The sequence below is a fragment of the Eleutherodactylus coqui genome, chromosome 2, assembly GCF_035609145.1.
Source record: "Eleutherodactylus coqui strain aEleCoq1 chromosome 2, aEleCoq1.hap1, whole genome shotgun sequence".
Taxonomy (NCBI): Eukaryota; Metazoa; Chordata; class Amphibia; order Anura; family Eleutherodactylidae; genus Eleutherodactylus; species Eleutherodactylus coqui.
The window spans coordinates 195913747-195939901 of record NC_089838.1 but is presented as its reverse complement, the minus strand read 5'-3'; the positions used below and the strand labels follow the sequence as shown (position 1 = coordinate 195939901).

Below are 26155 nucleotides of genomic sequence, written 5' to 3'. Positions count from 1 at the left end.
GGGTCCAGATTGAGGACTGGATGTGCAAGAACGTGGCATGCCATATGATGTTCACTTACAGAAGTTTATAGTCATTTCGTTTAGCACAAAATACACTTATTACATCAGAAATAAAAAGAAAAGAAAGCCAAGTGTTGGGCAATAAGCAACCTTTATTTCAGCAAGTCACCTTGAGATAAACCTGGCCATCTGTAGCTTCTCACTGTATTGTAAGTGCAGATATCAATTCTTATAAATACCTTGTCCTTACTGTGCAGAACTCTCACCTTTACCATGAAATTTCTACTGCTCCTCGCTGCCCTAGTGGCAGGAGTGCTCTGTGAAGAGACATTTTCAGGGTAAGTTTACAATTGTATTTTTTAATGCCAGCAAATGAAAATTGTGCTTAGAGAGCCACCTGTTAATATTTTTTTAGGATTACGACGCTGTTTGATATGCAAAATAACGTGCTGTACTCTCTACTTTTCATTACTCTCAAATGCTATTTAAAGGAGGTTTTCTGATGTTTTTCAAAATTTAGCAAAGAGCACACAAGTGTGTGAAAGAAATAAAAGAATCTGACCCAACCTTTTAAATGTCCCACCACACCAACACCACTGTTCTGGTCCACCCTGGTCTAATCCTGGAAGCCCCTGCAGCGGTCATGTGCTGTTCATCATTCACACGCCACTGGCTTCAGCGAGCATGCAAGTGTTTGGCTGTAGTGGTCAAATGTGTGATTGCTAAAGGAACTTCTAGAACTGGAGTGGGTGGGAGGACTGAATGGACAGCGCTGGAGTGGTGGGACATTTGAAACAGAGCCACGGTTTTTCATTCTTTTACACACTGTTAAAGCTTCAAAAATGTTGGAAAACCTCTAAGTCAATAAAATCTTTCATAAGTGTCTTGGTTCTGGAAATAATGGAAACCATGACATTAGTGTGAACAGAACCATATCTAGTATACATTATTAGCTAAATATACATTATGTTTTTGCATTTATTTCCGCGTGTCATTTGTAAAACAATGTAGAGTCAGTCTATATTGTTATCCAATAGAAAAATAATCAAACAGGTTGTTAGGAAAGATGTATTAAATACTGCTAATAGAGGCAACATAAACCTTTTCTCTTTTTCAGACAGCAGGTGCTTAGGCTCAAAGCCAGCAATGTGGACCAAATACGTCACATGCAAGATCTGCAGTCTCTCTCACACCTCCAGGTATGTTTTATGTGACTTTGACCATATGGATCATTACCTATTGCTAAGGTTATTACAACTAATTTTAACAACCAGATTTGACCATGCCCATTCACTATGACTAGAATATGTAATGGAGAATATTTACATTTTTCTTTGCAGCTTGATTTCTGGACTGAACCTTCTAAGCCAGAAATACCAGTTGATGTTCGAGTTCCCTTTGATAGTCTTCAGTCAGTGAAGATTTATCTGGAATCCAACAACATTGATTACTCCATAATGATTGAGGATCTGCAGGTAAATTAGTCATAGACGGGGTATGATGACAACATGAATGCAACTGTCATAACTCATTTAACGGTTTGTTTGGAGGGACTATAACATCCTTAGTAATCTGAAAGTATTTTGCTTTTTACAATAAAAGTCTTTATATGGTGGATATAAGTTCTGGAAAATGATAAGCTGTCTGCCTTAAGCCTGATGTCCACGGGAAAAATCAGGCCTGCCGCGGATTCTTCATGTAGAATCCCGCAGCGGGTCCCTCCTTTCCCACGGACATGAGGCCTGAAAAGAAGAATTACTTACCTGTCCAGATGCTGCGGATCTGCCCTCCGTCGCGGCTGGATCTTCTTTCTTCGGCCTGGCGGATGTGCTTGGCATGCCGGCAGCGTGCCGCGCGCATGCAGTGTACACTCTATTTTTTTTTAACTCCTGCTCTCCCGCGCTCCCGCGCCGGAGAGCAGAAATTCAGCTGCGTGTGTGCCGCGGATCCGGACGGCTTCCATAGGCTTCAATAGAAGCCTGCAGGAGACCCGCACTAAAATGGAGCATGCTGCGGGTGTTTTCCCACACACGCAATCCGCGCCTCAGGGGGAAATGACATCCGCAGGTATTTAACTACCTGCGGGTGTGCAATGCATCCCTATGGGACGCAGATCACGCGTGCGGGTGAAACGCTGCGGATTTTAAATGTATTTTAGCCGTGGACAAGAGGCCTTAGACTATAACATATTATAAAATAGTTTCTCTAGCCCGAGTTAATAAAAGTGCTTATAGGTGACTTAAAATGATATACCGGCGGTAGTAAATTTCTGTAGGGTGTATTCATTATTTATATTTATGTTGTAGGAGGTGATTGATGCAGAAAAGTTGGAGATGGATGTCAATGAAAGGAAGGAACGTACTTCTGCTGATTTCAACTATGGGGCTTATTATACATTAGACACAGTAAGGGACCATACTTATAGCCCAACAGACTAATTGTCTATGTTTCCTGTTACATATTGTGTCATAACATCTGCAATAACTATGAGAACATAAGAAACGGAATGCATATACATGTATACTGGTACATTTCTGTTTGTGAAGGACTTATTTAATGTTTATTTTTTCACATTAGTTATACAGCGCCATTGATGCTATTGCACTGGAACACAAATCAATTGTCAGCAAACACCAGATTGGGCTGTCTTATGAAGGACGTCCTCTGTATGTTCTTAAGGTAAATATCTTCAAAACATTTTAAAATGTCTTTTCATGTGCCCAATATGGTATATTTAAAGGGTTTATACAGTCCAATTAGCCTTAACAATGAAGAATAGAACCCTATTCAGATAGAAAGTGATATACTGCAATTTAAATATACTTGTGTTACTAAAATCATTATCATACTATTCACATTATAGTTCAGCACTGGTGCCAATCGTCCTGGCATATGGATTGATGCTGGCATTCACTCCCGTGAATGGGTCACCCAAGCTACTGCTCTCTGGACTGCATACAAGGTAAATGTCAGCAATATCAAAGGAGTCTGAGACACAGGGTGAGAAAAAGGATGGAATGTGCGCCACAAGGTCCTGTTGTGCCCTTCTCAAATCACCAATCTCCAATCACCTAAGTTTAGGGAGAGCTGCAGAGTGAAAGAGGGTTCTCTCACAAAGGGAGCCCCCAAAGACAAAAAAAAAACAGTAAACTATTAATACAAAAAGCTCTGCGCTGCCAGAGATGGTGAAAATAAAGAATTGCCTGTGTTTTGTAAATGGAATAGCAATCAAACACTTACTCTGTAGGAGGGGGGTATGTGATGCAGAATCCCCCTCCTTGCAGTGAAGTCTCCGAATGCTTAAAACCAATCTGCTCACAACCGATGTAACAGAGAAAATCCTTTTAGGTTTATTTTTCCTTCTTTAGACAGATATACCGTATGTGCCCAACATACATGTATAGAACGGACAACGCGTTTCGGTACCACCTGCTTGGTACCTTTCTCAAGTCATATATAAAGTTGAGACACACAGTGGGATACATTGCCCATAGGGACCAATTATTATTTATTTTTGTATTTATTTTATCTAATCATTTATATAGTGCATGCATATTCCGCAGCGCTGTACACAGATTGTCATCACTCACGTTGGGCCCTGTCCTCATGGGGGCTCACAATTCACCTGTTACTGTGTTTCTGGGGTGTGGGAGGAAAGCCAGGTACCCAGAGAAAACCCATGTAAACACAAGGAGAAATACATACTGCATGCAGATGTTGCCCTCAGTCTGATTGAACCCAGGACCCATGTGTTGTTAGGCAATTGTGCTAACCACTGAGCCACCATGCTGTATTCTAAAAGAAATGCATACTGCACGATCTACTTTTTTTTTTTTTTTTTTTACTGCATACCGTTTTATGGGATAGAGCAATGTACTACGCAATTTCATTTTTTTTTTTGTAGTATACCAGCCCATTGAAAACCTAAAGGATACTCTTTTAGCTTCTGGAACCGTGTGGACATGCTTAGTGTGTACTGCTGTAGGGAGCTTTTTCCCAGGGTACATGTAAAGCAGAGTCCATTAATGTGATCTGAACAGGACATGGAAAAACTTTTGCAGGCTGCCTGCACACAGCCGAGTTGGATTCTGCATACGGGATCCTGCAATGGAATCTGACCCTGTGCCCGGCTGGCGACCCCAGCTTACCTGTACACCATCTTCTAATCTGTGTCGGCCATTCCCAATGCGCAGTACAGGTTGTGCCGCGCTGTCACTAGGCGTTGATGCGGATCCCGCGACCTTTTCACAATGATGACTGTGGAAGGGGCTCGCGGGGCGGACGGCTTCCATCAACTTCAATAGCAGCTGTCCACAAAGAATCGCAGCATGCTGCGATTTCTTCTCCGCGAGTGTAAAATCGCAATCAATTTCCACCCCCTGTGTAGAGGAAATTACGTTTTGCCATAGCATGCTATGGGCGGCATTAGCTGCGGAATCCGGAGGTGGACACCCAACTCATATTCCGAAATGCAAATCTGCCCATTTGCAGGCTGTCTTACAATGTTTGATAAAATTATAAAATAATAAACTATATTTCCACAAACTGATGAGTTTGAATTTTCTTTCATCCATATTGTATACATTGATGGTAATCCTTAGCTTTCTATTTAAAGATTGTTTCCGACCATGGAAGGGATGCATCTTTAACATCTCTGTTGGACAGTTATGACATATTTCTCTTGGTTGTCACAAATCCTGATGGATATGTCTTTACCCACACTAAAGTAAGTATACAAGTGCCATTCTGTATATTATTACCCATAACGTAGGATAAATGTAGGAAGAAGCTTTAGTGACAACACAAGAATGGTCAGCAGCAATGCTTTGATGATGGACCCTTGAACATTTTCACTTGCAAAGCTTAATTAAAATCAAATGAAAATAGATAGTCAAGGAAATTATATTTGAAGTTGATCTCTGCTTTATTTGTGATGTCATGCCTTATAATAATTATTGTGTAAAGCCTATAGCAAAACAACGCCACAAGCACATTTGGCTTATATTATTGTTATTTTGTTCAGGTTATGATGATGTCATGTTATACGATAAAAACATACAAAGATAATGAGTACAAGTTAAAGTGCAACACTGTCTGAATGTAATTCTTTCTTTCTCAGAACCGTATGTGGCGTAAAACCCGCTCCATTAACAGTGGTAGCCGATGTGTTGGTGCAGACCCCAACAGAAACTGGGATGCTGGCTTTGGAGGTAACTAAGATTTTACAAATAGTTGTTTCCATTCATGTTTATAAAGGACCTGTCAGGTCCTCTGACAAACGGAACAGGCAGCATGCCTTTACAACTGCGTCCCCGTAAATTCCATTTAAGTTTTAGCACCCTCATTCACCCACCATGACCTCTGTTACTTACTGAGTCTGATGTAAGTCCACTGTCAAGTGAGCGGTCTTCTCTGCCCCATGTCAATGGATAATTTGAGAGACATTGTGAAGTGGGGACTGGCCTAGCTTTGTGCTCTATGAGTAAGGGGAGCCACTGCGGATAGGGGGAGGGCAATTTAAACTGTAAAAACTGCAATTGAATCAGTGGCAACACAGCTGTAAAATTAGTTAGCCCGCCCTGCTTGTAAGAGAACCTAACATGCCCTCCTTAAGTACATAGCGGGATGTCAATTTTTATTTACTTACCTCTTTACTTACCTTTTTTTGTAGGTCCTGGAGCCAGTTCAGACCCCTGCTCTGACACATTCTATGGAGCAGGGGCAGAATCTGAGGTGGAAGTAAAGGCGGTTGCTGACTTTATTAGGGGGCACGGCCAAATCAAAGGGTTCATAAGTATCCACAGCTACTCACAGTTTCTGCTTTTTCCTTACGGATATAAGTGTACCAACCCTCCTGACTTTGCAGAACTTGTAAGTCAGTTGCAAATGAATAATCTTAAAGTGGATATATATATATAGATTTTGGATAATACAAATGAGAGCACTAGATGCCAACTGATGGCAGATATCTGCCGAAAAAGTGATCTGAAGTGTTGGATTTTTTTCATCATTGTTGGTTGCTGTGAATGAAAAGTTGTTCATATTGAACAACAGATCCCACCATGCAAATCCTGACTAGGCCACAGATCACGACAGATATTACTCAGAGGTTTTGTTTGATTTCTCATTTTAACTTATGGCATTTTTGTTCAAGTTGAAAATCTTCACAGACCAAATAAGAATCACAAGTCAATTAGAAAATAGACATTTGAAATTCCTTATGTATGCCAGCTTAAATGTCACTTTCACTATCAGTATGCAGAAAATTAGATTGAAATTTCTTATATAGTAATAATTTATGTCTGATGATGCGAGTCTATAGAAATCAGTGTGTACAAGATAATAGTATGATCAACTTGTCATAAAATAGGAAATATCACTATGATGAAATATTGGTTGTGTTTTTATAGAATAGTGTTGGCAAAGCAGCTGCTAGTGCATTGAGCTCCTTGTATGGCACCCAGTATAAAGTTGGAACAATCTGCAACACTATTTGTAAGTATGCATGATAACATTATGTTACCATTAAAGAGGTTCTTCCACTTCTGGCTATTGATGACCTTTCCTCAGGATAGGTGATTAATAGCAGATCAACGGGAGTCCACTGCCCAGGACCCCCAGCAATCAGCTGTTTCCCCAGACTAGTCACTGTATGGCGATGTCTTTCTGTTGGAAGCACACATCTCCATACATTGCTTAGTGGCACACGCTTGTGTTGCATGCCAAGTCCCATGGGACCAGCTGGGGCCACTGCACAATGTATGGAGCTGTCTGTTTCCAGCAGAAAAACCGCTCCATACAAACATGGACTAGCCCCGGAAAACAGATCACCGAGTCTCGGACCCCCCACTGATCTGATATTGATGACCTATACCCAGGATAGGTCATCAACATCCAAAAGCGGGAGAACCTTTTTTTTAAACATGCTTTTCATTCAGTTATTTGTTCATGTATATATGGTAGATCTATTTGCACATTAACAGGTAGTAGATACTATTCAAGTTATACATTAAATATATTGCAGGAACACCATTACTGGTGTTAAAATTACTATTTCTTGTCCGTTGCATTGGGGACACAGCAAACCTGCTCTACAGGTTGTCTGTCTTTTTTTATTTTAGTTTATTATTTTTCCTTCCTCCCCTGTAGCTGGGAATCAAGGGTAAGCTAATTTTCCTGATTGTCCTTAAGTGGGTAGGACAAAGCATCAGACACATTTACTACTTCCTCCAAGAAGACAAATGCATATTTAAAGAAAAAAAGAACAAAAGGGAGAAAACTGAAAATTTCATATGGCATATAAGCTTTGGACAACCAAGTGTTATACAACCCGACCTTTCTCCCAATAACCTCTTCTCAGAACCACATGGACAGAGCAGCAGCACATGCACTTGCAGCATCCTGACTTTCTTCTCTGGCGCTGTTTGCTCTCCAATAGGAATCTGCCCCTCTAAGCAGAGTCCCATCATTCCCTTCTATTGTCCCGGGACAAGGCCACATGAATCCTGCCTTGGCATCATCATCATTAGCTAGGTTCTTCTCGTTATTCTTCTGCTCTCCAGGCGCTGGAACTGTCTAGCTCATTTTTCTGCTCTAGTCTGCAGCAATGGCCTCCAAGCTAACCGAACACAAATATGTTGCTAAGGCCATATCAGCAACATCCAGGGTACTGTTGGAAACTACATGCCATGATACAGCTCTCCTCACTTTTTAAGCTCTCCTACTCTTCTACATCCATGAGCAGGCAGCCATAAGGCCAGCATCACCTGCCAAGAACAAAGTGGTCCATAGCATGGATCTGGCTATTCTGGAAACGGTCCAGATGGAAGGTTTTTTAATGTCGGTTTAACCCTTTCCAGTCCAATTTCTATCCTGGTTTTCCCAGGGGTCTTACTCTTTTTCTGCCATTATACAACAGCGCTATACGCTGGCTAAAGCCACTACTGCGTGAGGTGACACGTTGGATAGGTTCCGACAGCAGAGGCTGGCAATATACAGTAAGAGAACCCCGACGGACGTCTTCCAACATTGGAGCTGTACAGCCTTAAATCATAATGTCTTCAGAGGTCAGACAGTGAATTGGAAAGGGTTAACAGTACTGAGAACACTCAGTACTTTCCTCTTCTGCCTTTCCCACTGGTTCTTCAATCCCTTTTCAGGATTGAGTATAACTCTCCTTCACCCCCTACAAGAACAAGTTATCCTTGACAACCATGACTGTGATTGTATCTACCACCAGCTAGTCTGTGCATATCTGTTTTCAGTGAAGTGAACCGGTCAAAGGCCAAGGACATGCCCCTTCCCTTATTAATGCCACCCTACTATCTTGCAGGCGCTCTTCTTAACAATAGCCAGCGTGATCTGCCTTTCTAAGGACAGGAACACTCTTCTATCCTTATTACCTTGGCATAACACAGCAGCTGCCAGTGGATCTGGCGCTTACTTGCATACACTGCCATCAACAGGCCACCAACACCACCTTTTCTTTCGCACCACCTAGGGTACTGCTCTAGAATGTTCCAAGGTCTTGCTGTGTCTCCCAATGCCACGGACGAGAAAACAGAATTTTTATTACGTACCATAAAATAATTTTCTCATCACGTTCATTGGGGGACACAGCACCCTCCCAGTTATTTATTCTTTGCTTTGCTCCTACTGCTCACTTAGGCTGTCTGCAGACGAGCGGGTCGGATCCGGCGGCGAGAATTCTCGCCGCGGGACCCGACCTGAGCGCCTGCAGAGACGAGCGCGTACTCACCCACGCCCGGCGGCCCCGGCTCTTTCATGTGCCGGCTGCCGGGCAGCCGGCGCATGCGCAGACCGGAGCTGGCGGCCGGGTGAGTAACGTCTCTGTGCGAGGCTCTGCGAGCCCCGCACAAAAATAGGACATGCCGTGGTTTGTTGCCAAACCGCGGCTGTCTGCATAGGAGTGCGTATTGTAATGCACTCCTATGCAGGCTTTGAGCGGCGGAAATCCTGCGGGAAATCCCGCTGCGGGATTTCCGCCCGTGTGCAGGCGGCCTTACAAAGTGATTTAGCTCAGTGCCTGTAGCAGAGTTATAGCTGGTAGGAGGGACTGACTCTTTCTTTGCTTAGTGTCTACATCCTAATAGTAGGAGCTATACCCAAGGTCTTGTTGTATCCCCTAATTAACATGACGAGAAAGCAATTTTACGGTAAGTAACAGAAATCCTGTTTTTAATGTAGCCTACCCTTTAACAAACTCTTTGCATCTGTTAGAGCATAAGAAGTGCACTATTCGACATCACTGAGGAAGACTTTTACACTGGCGAACTAATATCACCATTGAATTATACATATGCACATTGATTGCTGTGGGTGATATGTGATGCTTTAGATCTGCAATGCAGTGCCCTTCTTTAGTGAATGTCAGTTTTTTTGTTCTTCTCTGCTGTACCTTTGGTAAAGCCTTGTGGACTGGAGGTCAGTGAATTAGTGTCAACCCTTTATAATCCATTATTTATCCTTTGTCTAGAAGCTTCTAGTAGCCAACCTAGTGACTAGGTGGCCAACCTTCGAGTTCCAGTGGTAAAGCAACTATTCCATGACATAGTAGTACGCTTACCTATTAGATAGACATAGACCTGAAATTTATATTATTGTTAATTTAGGATGTAATAATATTTTATCAGTTAATATGACCATTATTTCTGGTTGCAGATCAATCAAGTGGTGGAAGTATTGACTGGACCTACGACATCGGAATCAAATACTCATTTGCCTTTGAGCTTAGAGACACAGGACGCTATGGTTTTATGCTTCCAGCCAATCAAATCTTGCCAACAGCACAAGAGACCTGGTTAGGGCTGAAGAAGATTCTAGAGCATATCAGAGACAACCCTTATTAAACATGAACTAATAGTGCAAAATTAGAGTCTGTATAAAGAAAACAATAAAATTTCCATTTATGGTTTTCAATCTTGAAGAAAATGTTTAACATTCTATTTTTTTTCTCTGTTGTATTATTGATTTCTTTAAAAATTCTCCATATGCTGAAACTAGAATTCAGAGATACTGATAATTAGATATTACAAATAAGCATAACAATAGTGTTTTGCACAAATACATTCATGAACAGTGAATCTGTCACATTGCTCTACTGGGATCTGCAGTTCTATAGGTTTCCAGGAGCACACTGCTGCAGGTATGGTTGATTTGGCTGGGTGATCGTGTGGAGTTCTTCAACCAGCCAATCGCCACCAATCTGTGCACATAAATAACAGACCCTCTTATTAGAGGGTGCTGGTAATTTATACCTTTACATCTATTATCTTACCTGAGTGTTGGGAGGCATGTTGAGCAGATCTTTGTTCAGTGTGTCTTCTTCTGTCAGTCTGGTTTATGGTCTGCAAGCATGCTGTTCAGTGTGGTTTTTGTCTGTATTTCCCTATGTCTGATCCACCCGTCCGTTGGTAATAGGACACCTGGTTCATGTTTTGTTGCCCTACCTATTGGGTTGGTGGGCAGAGACCCGAACCATGTCCTGTCTCCTTTGTCTATTGGTAGGCAGATGCTAGGGCCTTGTTTTCTATGTCTGTCCATCTGTACACGTGCAGATGCCTTGTGTGAATGGTGTCCTGTTTCTGATTTGCTGTCTTGTTTGTATTTGCTCTGTTCCTGCCTGTTACCATCTAGGGTGAGCCAGGTTTCCCTAGGTTCCAGCGTGGAGCCGTCCTTATTGGGACGATTGCCCTGCTTGTAGGCAGGGTTCTCTCTTTGTGGTTTTAGTTGTTTTATTAGAGTAGAGACTCACAAGAAAACGAGGACCCTTGATGTGGGCTTGTGAGCTTAGGTTGACTAGCAAAAATACAAACCATTACCTCATATGTACTTATTCATATTTTCATCTGTTTGAGTTGTAGTATATTTGGTAAGTATTTGTCTACCTGGTCTTGTCGTATGCATGTCTGGTTTATGTTTCGATGTCCTTTCGAGTGCATATTCTTTTCTGTTTCACATTCAGCTTCCTAGAGGTTGCGTTCGTGTAGGTCGCTGTTCACACGCCTTGCACGAACATAATAGAATCATGTCACTACAGTAAGTTAACATTTACCCATTGCATACCGGGTGTAATCCAGCTTTCTACTTTCTCTAAGGGTGCTCACCAGACCCTTCCTAAACTAGCAGCCCCTTTTAAAATACTCTAGAGCAGTGATGGCAAACCTTTTAGAGACCGAGTGCCCAAACTGCAACCCAAAATCCACTTATTTATGGCAAAGAGCCAACATGTCAGGGGGCGGGGCTTATCACGACGTATGATTTTACCCCTGTGGTTATAAAAATGACAAGGCCGCTTCAAAATAGACAGGTGGCAGATTTTGACTGCTTTTTGGATGTGGAAATGCTGCAGAATGTACTCAGCGGAAATTTCTGTTGAAAATCTGCAGCATTTCCAAATCCAAAAAACAGTCAAAATCTGCACATGTGTATTTTGAAACAGCCCTGCCAATTTCTGCCACATGTAAACATAGCCCAGCAGTAATAATAATAGCAACCTTCCCCACAGTGGCCCCCAGCGATAATAGCGACCCTCCCCACAGCGGCCCCCAGCGATAATAGCGATCCTCCCCACAGCGGCCCCCAGCGATAATAGCGACCCTCCCTACAGCAGCCCCCAGTATAATAGTGACCCTCCCCACATCGGCCCCCAGTATGACAGCAATATCCCAAGGTGGCCCCCAGTATGACAGCGACATCCCAAGGCGGCCTCCAGTATGACAGCGACAGCCCATGGCGGCCCCCAGTATGACAGCGACAGCCCACGGCGGCTCCCAGTAGGACAGTGACAGCCCACGGCGGCTCCCAGTATGACAGCGACACCCCACGGTGGCCCCCAGTATGACAGCGACAGCCCATGGCGGCCCCCAGTATGACAGCGACACCCCACGACGGCCCCCAGCATGACAGCACCATCCCATGGCGGCCCCCAGTATGGCAGCGACACCCCATGTCGGCCCCCCAGTATGACAGCGACACCCCATGGCGGCCCCCAGTATGACAGCGACACACCACGGCGGCCCACAGTATGACAGCGACACCCCACGGTGGCCCCCAGTGTAGTACTGACACTCCACAGCGGCCCCCAGTGTAGTACTGACACCCCACAGCGGCTCCCAGTGTAGTACTGACACCCCCACCCCCCTTCCCTGAGACCCATATACTTACCGCCTCCTCCTCCTCGTGGAAGCTCCACTCCTCTTCTGCACGGCGTTGCTGCTGGCACTGATCCCGGCACAGACTGTGTCGTCAGTGTGCTGCCGGACGCCTCCTCCCCCTACTCTCGCGAAACCAAGTAGTAGGAGACGTCGGGGGAGGGGGGAGGAGGATCCCGGCTGCAAACTGACATCTTAGTGTGCGCAGGTATATTAACTTTTTCTTCCCCACTTCTGCCTTAATCAGCAATTCCAGCAACCTGATTGGTTGTTTGGGTTGACTGATTCACCAAACAACAAATCAGGTTGCTGGAATTCCTGATTAGGGCAGAAGTGGGGAAGAAAAAGTAAATATGCTGCCTGGAGTGAATGCTGACAGGGAAGCCGCGGCCCCTGCCAGTATTTACAAATGGTGAGTGGCCGATGGCGGCAAGTGCCAGCAGGGAGGGCCCTACGTGCTGTCTTTGGCACGCGTGCCATAGGTTCACCACCACTGCTCTGGAGCATTACCTAGCGATGCCTAATCTCCGCTTTTCCTACTTGAGACACTGAAGCCTCTCCCACTCAGGTCCTGAGGGCACCACAATACTTCGGGTGCTTCTAGGCAGAACGATAATCGTTCAAAAAAATAGTTCAAACGAGCGTAATTGATTATAACCGTTTAGTTTAAATGAGAACCAATAACTGAAAGACGAACAATAATCATTCGCTTTTCGCTAGTCGTTCATTTTATGCAGACATAAAGAGCATTGTTGGCTCGTTCATTTATCATTCGGTTTAAACAGCCCTCGTTCACTCGTTCTTATACATTTATACAGCGAATGTTAAAGATTGAACAATTCTGAAAGATTTCTCTTAAGAATGAGCCAACAATGTATCTGCCAGTAGAAACAGAGTGCATAAGCAAAAGGGGTTGTCCCGCGAAAGCAAGTGGGGTTATACACTTCTGTATGGCCATATTAATGCACTTTGTAATATACATCGTGCATTAAATATGAGCCATACAGAAGTTATTCACTTACCTGCTCCGTTGCTAGCGTCCCCGTCTCCATGGTGCCGTCTAATTTCAGCGTCTAATCACCCGATTAGACGCGCTTGCGCAGTCCGGTCTTCTCCCTTCTGAATGGGGCCGCTCGTGCTGGAGAGCTGCTCCTCGTAGCTCCGCCCCGTCACGTGTGCCGATTCCAGCCAATCAGGAGGCTGGAATCGGCAATGGAACGCACAGAGCCCACGGTGCACCATGGGAGAAGACCTGCGGTCCACCGTGGGTGAAGATCCCGGCGGCCATCTTCGCAAGGTAAGTAAGAAGTCACCGGAGCGCGGGGATTCGGGTAAGTACTATGCGGTTTTTTTTTTTAAACCCCTGCATCGGGTTTGTCTCGCGCCGAACGGGGTGGCTATTGAAAAAAAAAAAACCTGTTTCGGCGCGGGACAACCCCTTTAATGATGACGTCACTCGCTTGTTCAAACGAAAAATCTAAAAGAGCCCTTAGGTGTTACAAGTAAACAAAAAAACAGAAATAAGAGTTAAAACATGTAGACCATCCCGATCCCCCTTACAGGATCACACAGCACCAGCTCCTCTGCAACACGTACACACTGCGCAACTATGCTTGTCTCTGCAATACGTCATCAACCTCTCCTCAATGTGGAATCACAACTTTGATAGCATATCCCCTAAACAAATCATGCCTTCACCCTCTCACAGCCACCCCTGCCATTAACACTGTTTACCACCATTACAATGGGCAATATCATAACTTTTATTAAAGAGACAGTACCATAAATAACTTCAGCATAAACCTTCTAAATAAATTTCTACAATATTAAACAATGTTCAGGCACTGTCGGGATGATCAACACTTTTTAATTTAGTTGACCTGCATGTGCAATCATTTACATTTTTAACTGATATCGGACCTACCCGTACAGGTCTTTACCTGTGTATATGAAGAATAACACTATTTCTGCCCATTATATGACTTGTATTTTGCATTCTTCAGCAGTTTTACACCTCTGCAAGCTCTGTATCTAATTCTCAGCTTTACCAGAGCTGGTGGGTGTGGACCAACTTTGTGGGTCAGTACAAATGTGCCAAACTTATACAGTTTTTAATGTATTATTACTAGAGATGAGCGAGCGTACTCGTCCAAGCTTAAAGCTCGTTCGAGTACTAGGGTGTTCGAGATGCTCGTTACTCGAGACGAGCACCACGCGGTGCTCCACTCCATTACATTTCCTTCCCTGAGAAATTTGCGCGCTTTTCTGGCCAATAGAAGCACAGGGAAGGCATTACAACTTCCTCCTGTGACGTTCCAGCCCTATCCCACCCCCCTGCAGTGAGTGGCTGGGGAGACCAGATGACACCCGAGTATTTAAATTTGCCCCGCCCGCGGCGCAGCACAGATGCACGCTGACAGACATCAGGGAAAGTGCTGCTGATGCTGCTGATGCTATAGGGAGAGTGTTAGGTGTTATTTCAGTCTTCAAGAACCCCAACGGTCCTTCTTAGGGCCACATCTGACCGTGTGCAGTACTGTTGAGGCTGCTTTTAGCAGTGTTGCACATTTTTTTCTTTTTGTATATCGGGCGTGCAGACCATAGCATCCTCAGTCTGCAGTCATTTTACTCAGTATAGGGGTAGTACTGGTGAGGCAGGGTCAGTGGTACAGGGAAAGAGGTATATTGGCTATATAGGCAGTGGGCTTTTTCAAAAACATACTATATTTAGGCTGCCTGTCACCGTTTTCAGTTTACTGCGTGTCTGCTGGGGGTAGTAGTCGCTAATTAATACCCAGCTAAGCGTTACAGCAGGCTTGCGCATAATTGTTTCCTGGCTCTGCTGTGCCCGTTACATGACCGCCGTCATCCCGCCACAGGGAAACAGTACACATTATATCCGCTGCATGCTGTGTCTCTGGTTTTTCACCTCACCATTTTAAAAAATTGAGGCAAAATACTTAAGGCCTACCACTGGGCTTTGTCCACTTCACTGGTTCTGCGCTGTGAATTGCAGCAGCTCAGTCATACGCACCTAGGTCTCACTACAGGCTTGCGCATAATTGTTTCTTGGCTCTGCTGTGCGTTCCGTAACATCATTGTCGTCATCCCGCCACAGGGAAACAGTACACATTATATCCGCTGCATGCGGTGTCTCTGGTTTTTCACCTCACCATTTTAAAAAATTGAGGCAAAATACTTAAAGGGGTTGTCTCACGGCAGCAAGTGGGGTTATACACTTCTGTATGGCCATATTAATGCACTTTGTAATGTACATCGTGCATTAAATATGAGCCATACAGAAGTTATTCACTTACCTGATCCGTTGCTAGCGTCCCCGTCTCCATGGATCCGTCTAATTCTGATGTCTTCCTGCTTTTTTAGACGCGCTTGCGCTGTGCGGTCTTCTCCCCTTCTGCTCGGTCCAGGCACGAGCGGCGTTCTGGCTCCGCCCCCTTCTACGCGGCATCGCGTAGCTCCGCCCCGTCACGTGTGCCGATTCCAGCCAATCAGGAGGCTGGAATCGGCAATGGAACGCACAGAGCCCATGGTGCACCATGGGAGGAGACCCGCGGTGCACCATGGGAGAAAACCGCAGTGCATCCCTGGGAAAGGACCGGTGGCCATCTTGGGAGAAGATTTTTTAAACTCCTTATTTCGTCGGATCGGTAAGTAGCAAGCGGCTTAAAAACCGCTTTACTTTGCTATTTTATGCCAGGAGGGTGACAGGGGGAATGGGGTAAAGTAAAATTTTGAGGTTTGCCGCGAGACAACCCCTTTAAGGCCTACCACTGGGCTTTGTCCACTTCACTGGTTCTGCGCTATGAATTGCAGCAGCTCAGTCATACGCACCTAGGTCTCACTACAGGCTTGCACATAATTGTTTCTTGGCTCTGCTGTGCGTTCCGTAACATCATTGTCGTCATCCCGCCACAGGGAAACAGTACACATTATATCCGCTGCATGCGGTGTCTCTGGTTTTTCACCTCACCATTTTAAAAAATTGAGGCAAAATACTTAAGGCCTACCACTGGGCTTTGTCCACTTCACTGGTTCTGCGCTGTGCATTGCAGCAGCTCAGCCATACGCACCTAGGTCTCACTACAGGCTTGCACATAATTGTTTCCTGGCTCTGCTGTGCGTTCCGTAACATCATTGTCGTCATCCCGCCACAGCGAAACAGTACACATTATATCCGCTGCATGCGGTGTCTCTGGTTTTTCACCTCACCATTTTAAAAAATTGAGGCAAAATACTTAAGGCTTACCACTGGGCTTTGTCCACTTCACTGGTTCTGAGCTGTGAATTGCAGCAGCTCAGTCATACGCACCTAGGTCTCACTACAGGCTTGCGCATAATTGTTTCCTGGCTCTGCTGTGCGTTCCGTAACATCATTGTCGTCATCCCGCCACAGGGAAACAGTACACATTATATCCGCTGCATGCGGTGTCTCTGGTTTTTCACCTCACCATTTTAAAAAATTGAGGCAAAATACTTAAGGCCTACCACTGGGCTTTGTCCACTTCACTGGTTCTGCGCTGTGCATTGCAGCAGCTCAGCCATACGCACCTAGGTCTCACTACAGGCTTGCACATAATTGTTTCCTGGCTCTGCTGTGCGTTCCGTAACATCATTGTCGTCATCCCGCCACAGCGAAACAGTACACATTATATCCGCTGCATGCGGTGTCTCTGGTTTTTCACCTCACCATTTTAAAAAATTGAGGCAAAATACTTAAGGCTTACCACTGGGCTTTGTCCACTTCACTGGTTCTGAGCTGTGAATTGCAGCAGCTCAGTCATACGCACCTAGGTCTCACTACAGGCTTGCGCATAATTGTTTCCTGGCTCTGCTGTGCGTTCCGTAACATCATTGTCGTCATCCTGCCACAGGGAAACAGTACACATTATATCCGCTGCATGCGGTGTCTCTGGTTTTTCACCTCACCATTTTAAAAAATTGAGGCAAAATACTTAAAGGGGTTGTCCCGTGCATTCCGTAAGCGAAGTCAGCCTCCAACCACAGGCCAATAAGCGGCACATTTAATTACAGCGTTCTGTTTCTGCTCTACTCGTAATACACCATGCTGAGGGGTAGGGGTAGGCCTAGAGGACGTGGACGTGGACGCGGGTGAGGACGCGGAGGCCCAAGTGAGGGTGTGGGCGCAGGCCGAGCTCCTGGTCCAGATGTATCGCAGCCGACTGCTGCGGGATTAGGAGAGAGGCAAGTTTCTGGGGTCCCCAGATTCATCTCACAATTAATGAGTCCACGCGGTAGACCTTTATTAGAAACTGAGCGGTGTGAGCAGGTCCTGTCGTGGATGGCAGAAAGTGCATCCAGCAATCTATCAACCACCCAGTCTTCTACGCCGTCCACAGCTGCAACTCTGAATCCTCTGGCTGCTGCTCCTCCTTCCTCCCAGCCTCCTCACTCCATAAAAATGACACATTCTGAGGAGCAGGCAGACTCCCAGGAGCTGTTCTCGGGCCCCTGCCCAGATTGGGCAGCAATGGTTCCTCTCCCACCGGAGGAGTTTGTCGTGACCGATGCCCAACCATTGGAAAGTTCCCGGGGTCCGGGGGATGAGGATGGGGACTTCCAGCAACTGTCTCAAGAGCTTTCAGTGGGTGAGGAGGATGATAACGATGAGACACAGTTGTCTATCAGTGAGGTAGTAGTAAGGGCAGTAAGTCCCAGGGAGGAGCGCACAGAGGATTCGGAGGAAGAGCCGCTGAACGATGAGGTGACTGACCCCACCTGGTGTGATAAGCCAACTGAGGACCGGTCTTCAGAGGGGGAAGGAATTGCAGCCGCAGGACAGGTTGGAAGAGGCAGTGGGGTGGCCAGGGGTAGAGGCAGGGCTAGACCGAATAATCCACCAACTGTTTCCCAAAGCGCCCCCTCGCGCCATGCCACCCTGCAGAGGCCGAGGTGCTCAAAGGTCTGGCAGTTTTCACTGAGAGTGCAGACGACCGACGAACTGTGGTGTGCAAGGTTTGTCACTCCAAGATCAGCCGGGGAGCCACCACCACCAGCCTCACCACCACCAGCATGCGCAGGCATATGATGGCCAAGCACCCCACAAGGTGGGACGAAGGCCGTTCACCGCCTCTGGTTTGCACCTCTGCCTCTCCCCCTGTGCCCCAACTTGCCACTTAGATCCAACCCCCCTCTCAGGACACAGGCACTACCGTCTCCCGGCCTGCACCCACACGCTCACCTCCGCTGTCCTCGGCCCCATCCAGCAATGTCTCTCAGCGCAGCGTCCAGCCATCGCTAGCGCAAGTGTTTGAGCGCAAGCGCAAGTACGCCGCCACGCACCCGCACGCTCAAGCGTTAAACATGCACATAGCCAAAGTGATCAGCCTGGAGATGTTGCTGTATAGGCTTGTGGAAATGGAGGCTTTCAAAAACATGATGGCGGCGGTGGCCCCACGCTACTCGGTTCCCAGTCGCCACTACTTTTCCCGATGTGCCGTCCCAGCCCTGCACGACCACGTCTCCCGCAACATTGTACGCACCCTCAGCAACGCGGTTAATGGTAAGGTCCACTTAACAACGGACACATGGACAAGCACAGGCGGGCAGGGCCACTATATCTCCCTGACGGCACATTGGGTGAATTTAGTGGAGGCTGGGACCGAGTCAGAGCCTGGGACCGCTCACGTCCTACCCACCCCCAGGATTGCGGGCCCCAGCTCGGTGGTGGTATCTGCGGCGGTGTATGCTTCCTCCACTAAACCACCCTCCTCCTCCTACGCAACCTCTGTCTCGCAATCAAGATGTGTCAGCAGCAGCACGTCGCCAGCAGTCCGTGTCGCGCGGCGTGGCAGCACAGCGGTGGGCAAGCGTCAGCAGGCTGTGCTGAAACTACTCAGCTTAGGAGAGAAGAGGCACACGGCCCACAAACTGCTGCAGGGTCTGACAGAGCAGACCGACCGCTGGCTTTCGCCGCTGAGCCTCCAACCGGGCATGGTCGTGTGTGACAACGGCCGTAACCTGGTGGCGGGTCTGCAGCTCGGCAGCCTCACGCACGTGCCATGCCTGGCCCACGTCTTTAATTTGGTGGTTCAGCGGTTTCTGAAAAGCTACCCACGCTTGTCAGACCTGCTTGGAAAGGTGCGCCGGGTCAGCGCACATTTCCGCAAGTCCAACACGGACGCTGCCACCCTGCGGACCCTGCAACATCGGTTTCATCTGCCAGTGCACCGACTGCTGTGCGACGTGCCTACACAGTGGAACTCTACGCTCCACATGTTGGCCAGGCTCTATGAGCAGCGTAGAGCTATAGTGGAATACCAACTCCAACATGGGCGGCGTAGTGGGAGTCAGCCTCCTCAATTCTTTACAGAAGAGTGGGCCTGGTTGGCAGACATCTGCCAGGTCCTTGGAAACTTTGAGGAGTCTACCCAGATGGTGAGCGGCGATGCTGCAATCATTAGCGTCACCATTCCTCTGCTATGCCTCTTGAGAAGTTCCCTGCAAAGCATAAAGGCAGACGCTTTTTCGCTCGGAAACGGAGGCGCGTGAAGACAGTATGTCGCTGGATAGTCAGAGCACCCTCATGTCTATATCTCAGCACGTTGAGGAGGAGGAGGAGGAGGGGGAGGAGCATGAGGAGAAGGGGGAAGAGACAGCTTGGCCCACTGCTGAGGGTACCCATGCTGCTTGCCTGTCATCCTTTCAGCGTGTATGGCCTGAGGAGGAGGAGGAGGAAAGTGATCCTCCTAGTGAGGACAGCCATGTGTTGCGTACAGGTACCCTGGCACACATGGCGGACTTCATGTTAGGATGCCTTTCTCGTGACCTTCGCGTTACACGCATTCTGGCCACTACGGATTACTGGGTATACACACTGCTCGACCCACGGTATAAGTAGAAGCTTTCCACTCTCATACCTGAAGAGGAAAGGGGTTCGAGAGTGATGCTATACCACAGGACCCTGGTGGACAAACTGATGGTAAAATTCCCATCCGACAGCGCTAGTGGCAGAAGGCGCAGTTCCGAGGGCCAGGTAGCAGGGGAGGCGCAGAGATCACGCAGCATGTACAGCACAGGCAGGGGAACACTCTCCAAGGCCTTTGCCAGCTTTATGGCTCCCCAGCAAGACTGTGTCACCGCTCCCCAGTCAAGGCTGAGTCGGCGGGAGCACTGTAAAAGGATGGTGAGGGAGTACATAGCCGATCGCACAACCGTCCTCCGTGACGCCTCTGCTCCCTACAACTACTGGGTGTTGAAGCTGGACACGTGGCCTGAACTCGTGCTGTATGCCCTGGAGGTGCTTGCTTGCCCTGCGGCTAGCGTCTTGTCAGAGAGGGTGTTTAGTGCGGCTGGGCGAATCATCACGGATAAGCGTAGCCGCCTGTCAACTGACAGTGCCGACAGGCTTACACTCATAAAGATGAACAAAGCCTGGATTTCCCCAGAGTTCTCTTCTCCACCAGCGGACAGCAGCGGTACCTAAACAATACGTAGGCTGCACCCGTGGATGGAAGCATCGTTCTCTATCACCATAAAAAACGGGGACCTTTTAGCTTCATTAATCTGTGTATTATATTCATCCTCCTCCTCCTGCTCCTCCTCCTGAAACCTCACGTAATCACGCCGAACGGGATATTTTTTTTAGGCCCACAAGGCTCAGTCATATGACTTTTGTAAACAATTTTTATACGTTTCAATTCTCATTTAAGCGTTGAAACTTGCACCTGAACCAATTTTTATTTTAACTGGGCTGCCTCCAGACCTAGTTACAAATTAAGCCACATTAACCAAAGCGATTAATGGGTTTCACCTGCCCTCTTGGTTGGGCATGGGCAATTTTTCTGAGGTACATTAGTACTGTTGGTACACCAATTTTTTTGGGCCCTCGCCTACAGTGTAATCCTAGTAATTTTTAAGGGCTTCGCCTGCACTCATGATACAGCAAGGTGTGTGGGGTTGGCCTACACTTTTGCTACATAAATGTAACTGGGGCCTTGTCTATACTGCAACTACTGAAATGTGAAAGAGACTGTTATCTCCCTAAACTGCTGCAACGGGAATGTTACTGTGGCCTGTCTTGACTGCTACTACTACTGAAATGGAACTAAGACTGTGCTCCCCCTATACTGCTGCTAGTGATATGTTACTGGGGCCTGTCCCTAATGCTACCGCTGAAATGTTACTAATTATGGGCTCTGACTATACCGCTGCTAATGCTATGTCACTGTGGTGTGGAAACGGAGGCTTCCCGAAGACATGATGGTGGCGAGGCCATTTCCCACCAACGCGGTTACTATTAAGGTACATATTACCAGTCTGACTGGGGCATGCACTGTGGGCCGAAGCCCACCTGTATTGTATGTGACGTTAGCTCTGCTGAGCTGGGCACTGCAATGGGATACATTTATGTACCGCTGATGGGTTCCAGGGAGCCAGCCATGCTGTGGGTCCACAGGGACTTCACATTAGTGATTTGTACCTGCCAGTGTCTATGTATTAAAAACCCCGGTCTGACTGTGGCATGCAGTGTGGGCCGAAGCCCATCTGCATTTCATCTGACGTTACCTCAGCTGTGCTGGGCAATGCAATGGGAATTATTTATGTACCGCCGGTGGCTTCCTGGGACCCACCTATGCTGTCGGTCCACAAGGAGTTGTAACTGCATGTGTCTACTTATAAAGAACCCCGGTCTGACTGGGGAATGCAGTGTGGGCCGAAGCCCACCTGCATTTCATCTGACGTTACCTCAGCTGTGCTGGGCAATGCAATGGGATTTGTTTATGTACCGCCGGTGGGTTCCAGGGAGCCACCCATGCTGTGGGTGCACACGGAATTCCCATTGCGGAGTTGTACCTGCCTGTGACTATTTATAAAAAACCCCGGTCTGACTGGGGCATGCAGTGTGGGCCGAAGCCCACCTGCATTTCATCTGACGTTACCTCAGCTGTGCTGGGCAATGCAATGGGAATTATTTATGTACCGCCGGTGGCTTCCTGGGACCCACCTATGCTGTCGGTCCACATGGAGTTGTAACTGCATGTGTCTACTTATAAAGAACCCCAGTCTGACTGGGGCATGCAGTGTGGGCCGAAGCCCACCTGCATTTAATGTGACGTTACCTCAGCTGTGCTGGGCACTGCAATGGGATTTGTTTATGTACCGCCGGTGGGTTCCAGGGAGCCACCCATGCTGTGAGTGCACACGGAATTCCCATTGCGGAGTTGTACCTGCCCGTGACTATTTATAAAAAACCCCGGTCTGACTGGGGCATGCAGTGTGGGCCGAAGCCCACCTGCATTTCATCTGACGTTACCTCAGCTGTGCTGGGCAATGCAATGGGAATTATTTATCTACCGCCGGTGGCTTCCTGGGACCCACCTATGCTGTCGGTCCACATGGAGTTCCCATTGCGGAGTTGTACCTGCCTGTGACTATTTATAAAAAACCCCGGTCTGACTGGGGCATGCAGTGTGGGCCAAAGCCCACCTGCATTTCATCTGACGTAACCTCAGCTGTGCTGGGCACTGCAATGGGATTTGTTTATGTACTGCCGGTGGGTTCCGGGGAGCCACCCATGCTGTGGGTGCACACGGAATTCCCATAGCAGAGTTGTACATGCCTGTGACTATTTATAAAAATATGAGGCCAGCGTGTGGCATGAGGGCAGCTGAAGGCTGCGCAGGGACACTTTGGTGTGCGCTGTGGACACTGGGTCATGCGGGGGGGGGGGGGGGTTGGGCAGCATGTAACCCAGGAGAAGTGGCAGCGGAGTGTCATGCAGGCAGTGATTGTGCTTTATTGGAGGTAGTGTGGTGCTTAGCTAAGGTATGCCTTGCTAATGAGGGTTTTTCAGAAGTAAAAATTGTTGGGGGGGGGGTCAATCTTGCCGCTATTGTGGCTTAATAGTGGGACCTGGGAACTTGAGATGCAGCCCAACATGTAGCCCCTCGCCTGCCCTATCCGTTTCTGTGTCGTTCCCATCACTTTCTTGAATTTCCCAGATTTTCACAAATGAAAACCTTAGCGAGTATCGGCGATATACAAAAATGCTCGAGTCGCCCATTGACTTCAATGGGGTTCATTACTCGAAACAAACCCTCGAGCATCGCGGGAAGTTCGACTCGAGCAACGAGCACCCGAGCATTTTGGTGCTCGCTCATCTCTAATTATTACTTTAAAAAATAAAAACTTAAATAAATTACTTTTTCGCCACATAATGAGATGCATAAGGGTGCCTGTCTACAGGCATGATCTTGCTGGCGGTAAACCGACGGCGAATCACGCCCTCTGAAGCTTTCCATAGCATGCTGCAAATTGCCCCTATCCTCATCTATCAGACAGGGCTGGCCAGCGGAGATTCGGCAGCGGCTCCCGCGGCGGAGATCTGCGGTGGGATGCCAAAACGCCCGTGGACAGGGGGCCAAAGTGTTTTATTTTTCTCTAGAAATGGCTGTGTGAGGGTTTGTTATTTTGCAGGGCAAACTGTGGTTTTACTGGTGATGTTTTGGGGTACATATGACTTTTTGATCACTTTTTATTCAGTTTTTCAAGAGACAGGGTGCCCCAGAAAAATTAGCAATTCTGTCATTGTGTGTTTTTTTTCTTATGACATTCATCGTGTAGGATAAATATTATCTATTTTAATAGTTTTGACTTTTATGAACGTGGCTATACCAATTACATTAATTTTTTATTTGAGTAATGACAAAAGGTCTTTTTTAACCTTTTTTTCTTTAAATATTTTTTAAAATATAATTATTTCTGCTGGTCATGGATTTCTGCTGTAGTTTTAGATGTGGAGTCTGCGTTATAGATTCCTTGTCGGATTCTGTCATGAGAACATACCTTTACATCAAAGCCGGAATCTCACCCTGTTTGTTCAGGCAGTTGAATACTAGAGATGAGCGTACTCATTAAGGCAAATTACTCGAGCGAGTATCGCCATTTTCAAGTACATGCCTGCTTTTCCGAAAAGATTTGGGGGCCGGCGGGGGAGCGGTGAGTTGCGGGAGTGAGCAGGGGTGAGCGGGGGAGAGAGAGAGAAAGAGAGATCTCCCCCCTGTTCTACCCCGCCGCCCCCCGCCGGCCTCCGAATCTTTTCAGGCAAGCAGGCATGTACTCCAAAATGGCGATACTCGCTTGAGTAGTTTCCCTTAACGAGTACGCTCGGTCATCTCTATTGAATACATGTAAAAATAACCAAGTGGACAATGGCCACCTGTTACATATCTCACAATACAGTTGTCTTGTTGAATAGTCGTAGGTCCCGAGTGGTGTTGCAGTTACGTCCCGGCCCACATGATGCACCATGTCAGCACATGTTCATTTTCCATTAGCACTACTCCTTACTGTTAAGTGGTTAATTGACTGTCTGGGGTTGTTGGCTGCTCAGGCAGTCAGTATAGTTTGGTTATTTAAACCAGTACTTCTGAACAGAAGGTGCTGGTTATACTTTCTGTTTGAAGGTATTTCTGGTCTTGTATCCAGCTCCTGGGTTGAAACTGTGTCTCAGTAAAGATAAGTCTGTTTTTGTTCTATTTATTTATCTGGGGTGTTTGTACATCTTTTTCCTGAACTAGTGGTTGTATACATTTTGAGTCTCATCCTATTTTTGCCACTATTCATCACCGTCCAAACACCTGGCATCAGTACTCACATCCTGAGTGCCATGATGCTAGAAGTTCAGGACGGTGAAGCTACTGTCTTTAACTGGCTGCAGTGGTCACCAGACTTACAGCGAACGTCCACACCGGGTGCCTTGGATGATAAGCTGTGTCTCAGGGGGCCAAAGACAAGCGAGTATGCAATTTTTTTTGTTTTATCCCAAGCCAAGCCATAAAAAATGTTTAATGACATAACCCTTTTAGAAGCAATTCTCCGCACTGTTGGCTATGTCTCCTCTCCCGCCCACCTAGTTGACCTACCTTACACTCTCAGATTCATTGACCTGCCCATACAGGTCATTACAAGCCTCCCTAAAACAATATATTACCTGCTAAAAAAAAACATGGGTGATTATTTGGACACACATGAACTGAAATTCTATATGTGGTTTTATTAAAATGCTGTCTCGCTGTCCAGAGACCCAGCAAACTCCGTAAAGTTTCGTCACCAAGGTTTTTGTACAAATTAATGCTAATTTCTGGTGATTTCAAAGGTCAGGTATGGTTCATCAGAAGGAAACAAAATGAAGTGACACTATTTGATGGTGCTTGTACTCTCATTTTGCACAATGACCACGCAGCATCTTGCTGCTTCCTGCACATATAAACAATATTGTCACCAAAACAAGTAGTAAATGACAGAAGGGAATAAGATGCCGTCAGAATGTGCTGATGGGGCAATTTGAGTGGAAGATCCACTGCGGCATGTTTTAAAAAATTTAAAGCTTTTTATTTGCCAAAAAGATTTTCTGACAAATGATTTTCATGACTATCCACTAGATAAAGTCTAATTGTTGGGGATCCCAAGAACAGGGGTGGGGGATATGTCAGGTTTGCTAAGCAGAGAAATAGCTACTTGTTTTCTAGCCAACTGACTTTAATAAATAATTCACCCAATTCTTAGCAATATGAAGTAGGACAGCAAACATTAGTTCGGGAAATAAATCAAGCACAGCTTTATCTCTATGTCCTAAAGTGACCTTAACAGCTGTGGCAGTTTTTAAAACTTCACAAATAGGTCTTCTTCACATTGGCGCATTTTCTGTCCTTGTGCGGTCTGTGTGGAACTATGAGGCTATAGGCTCTGGCAAGTTTTCATATGAACCGATGGTCTGTGAGAAAAGAAAATTGCTGCATACCCTGTTCTTCTCCATCTTGATGACGTGATTAGGATAGGCAATGTGCACTGTCTATGCCTGATGTGAGATAACATCAATGGTCTCACAATGGTCTATGTGAATAAACTCTTACTAAATGGAAAATATAGGGAAGTCAGCTGTCTATACTACCTGATTTTCATGCACATTTAGTAGTCCGAGAAATGTTTTTTAAGGTTAC

General features: G+C 46.6%; 1 protein-coding gene across 1 annotated transcript; it reads left to right on the top strand.

Moving 5' to 3' along the window:
- Positions 1–261: 261 nt before the first annotated feature.
- LOC136610713 (carboxypeptidase A2-like) lies at positions 262–9939 on the top strand. The gene is made up of 11 exons (XM_066589925.1): positions 262–338; positions 1118–1199; positions 1341–1475; positions 2307–2405; positions 2578–2679; positions 2864–2962; positions 4616–4726; positions 5120–5210; positions 5672–5871; positions 6411–6495; positions 9682–9939. Exons 1-11 carry the CDS (start codon positions 274–276, stop codon positions 9867–9869), a joined length of 1257 nt encoding a protein of 418 aa, XP_066446022.1. The 5' UTR covers positions 262–273; the 3' UTR covers positions 9870–9939.
- Positions 9940–26155: the final 16216 nt, after the last annotated feature.

What these genes read in the sequence shown, in the direction of transcription:
- LOC136610713 (XM_066589925.1), top strand. Translation starts at nt 274, where the DNA reads ATGAAATTTCTACTGCTCCTCGCTGCCCTAGTGGCAGGAGTGCTCTGT. An exon ending in AGTCTCTCTCACACCTCCAG is followed by an intron (nt 1,200 to 1,340) that starts GTATGTTTTATG and finishes TTTTCTTTGCAG; the next exon opens with CTTGATTTCTGGACTGAACC. An exon ending in TAATGATTGAGGATCTGCAG is followed by an intron (nt 1,476 to 2,306) that starts GTAAATTAGTCA and finishes TTTATGTTGTAG; the next exon opens with GAGGTGATTGATGCAGAAAA.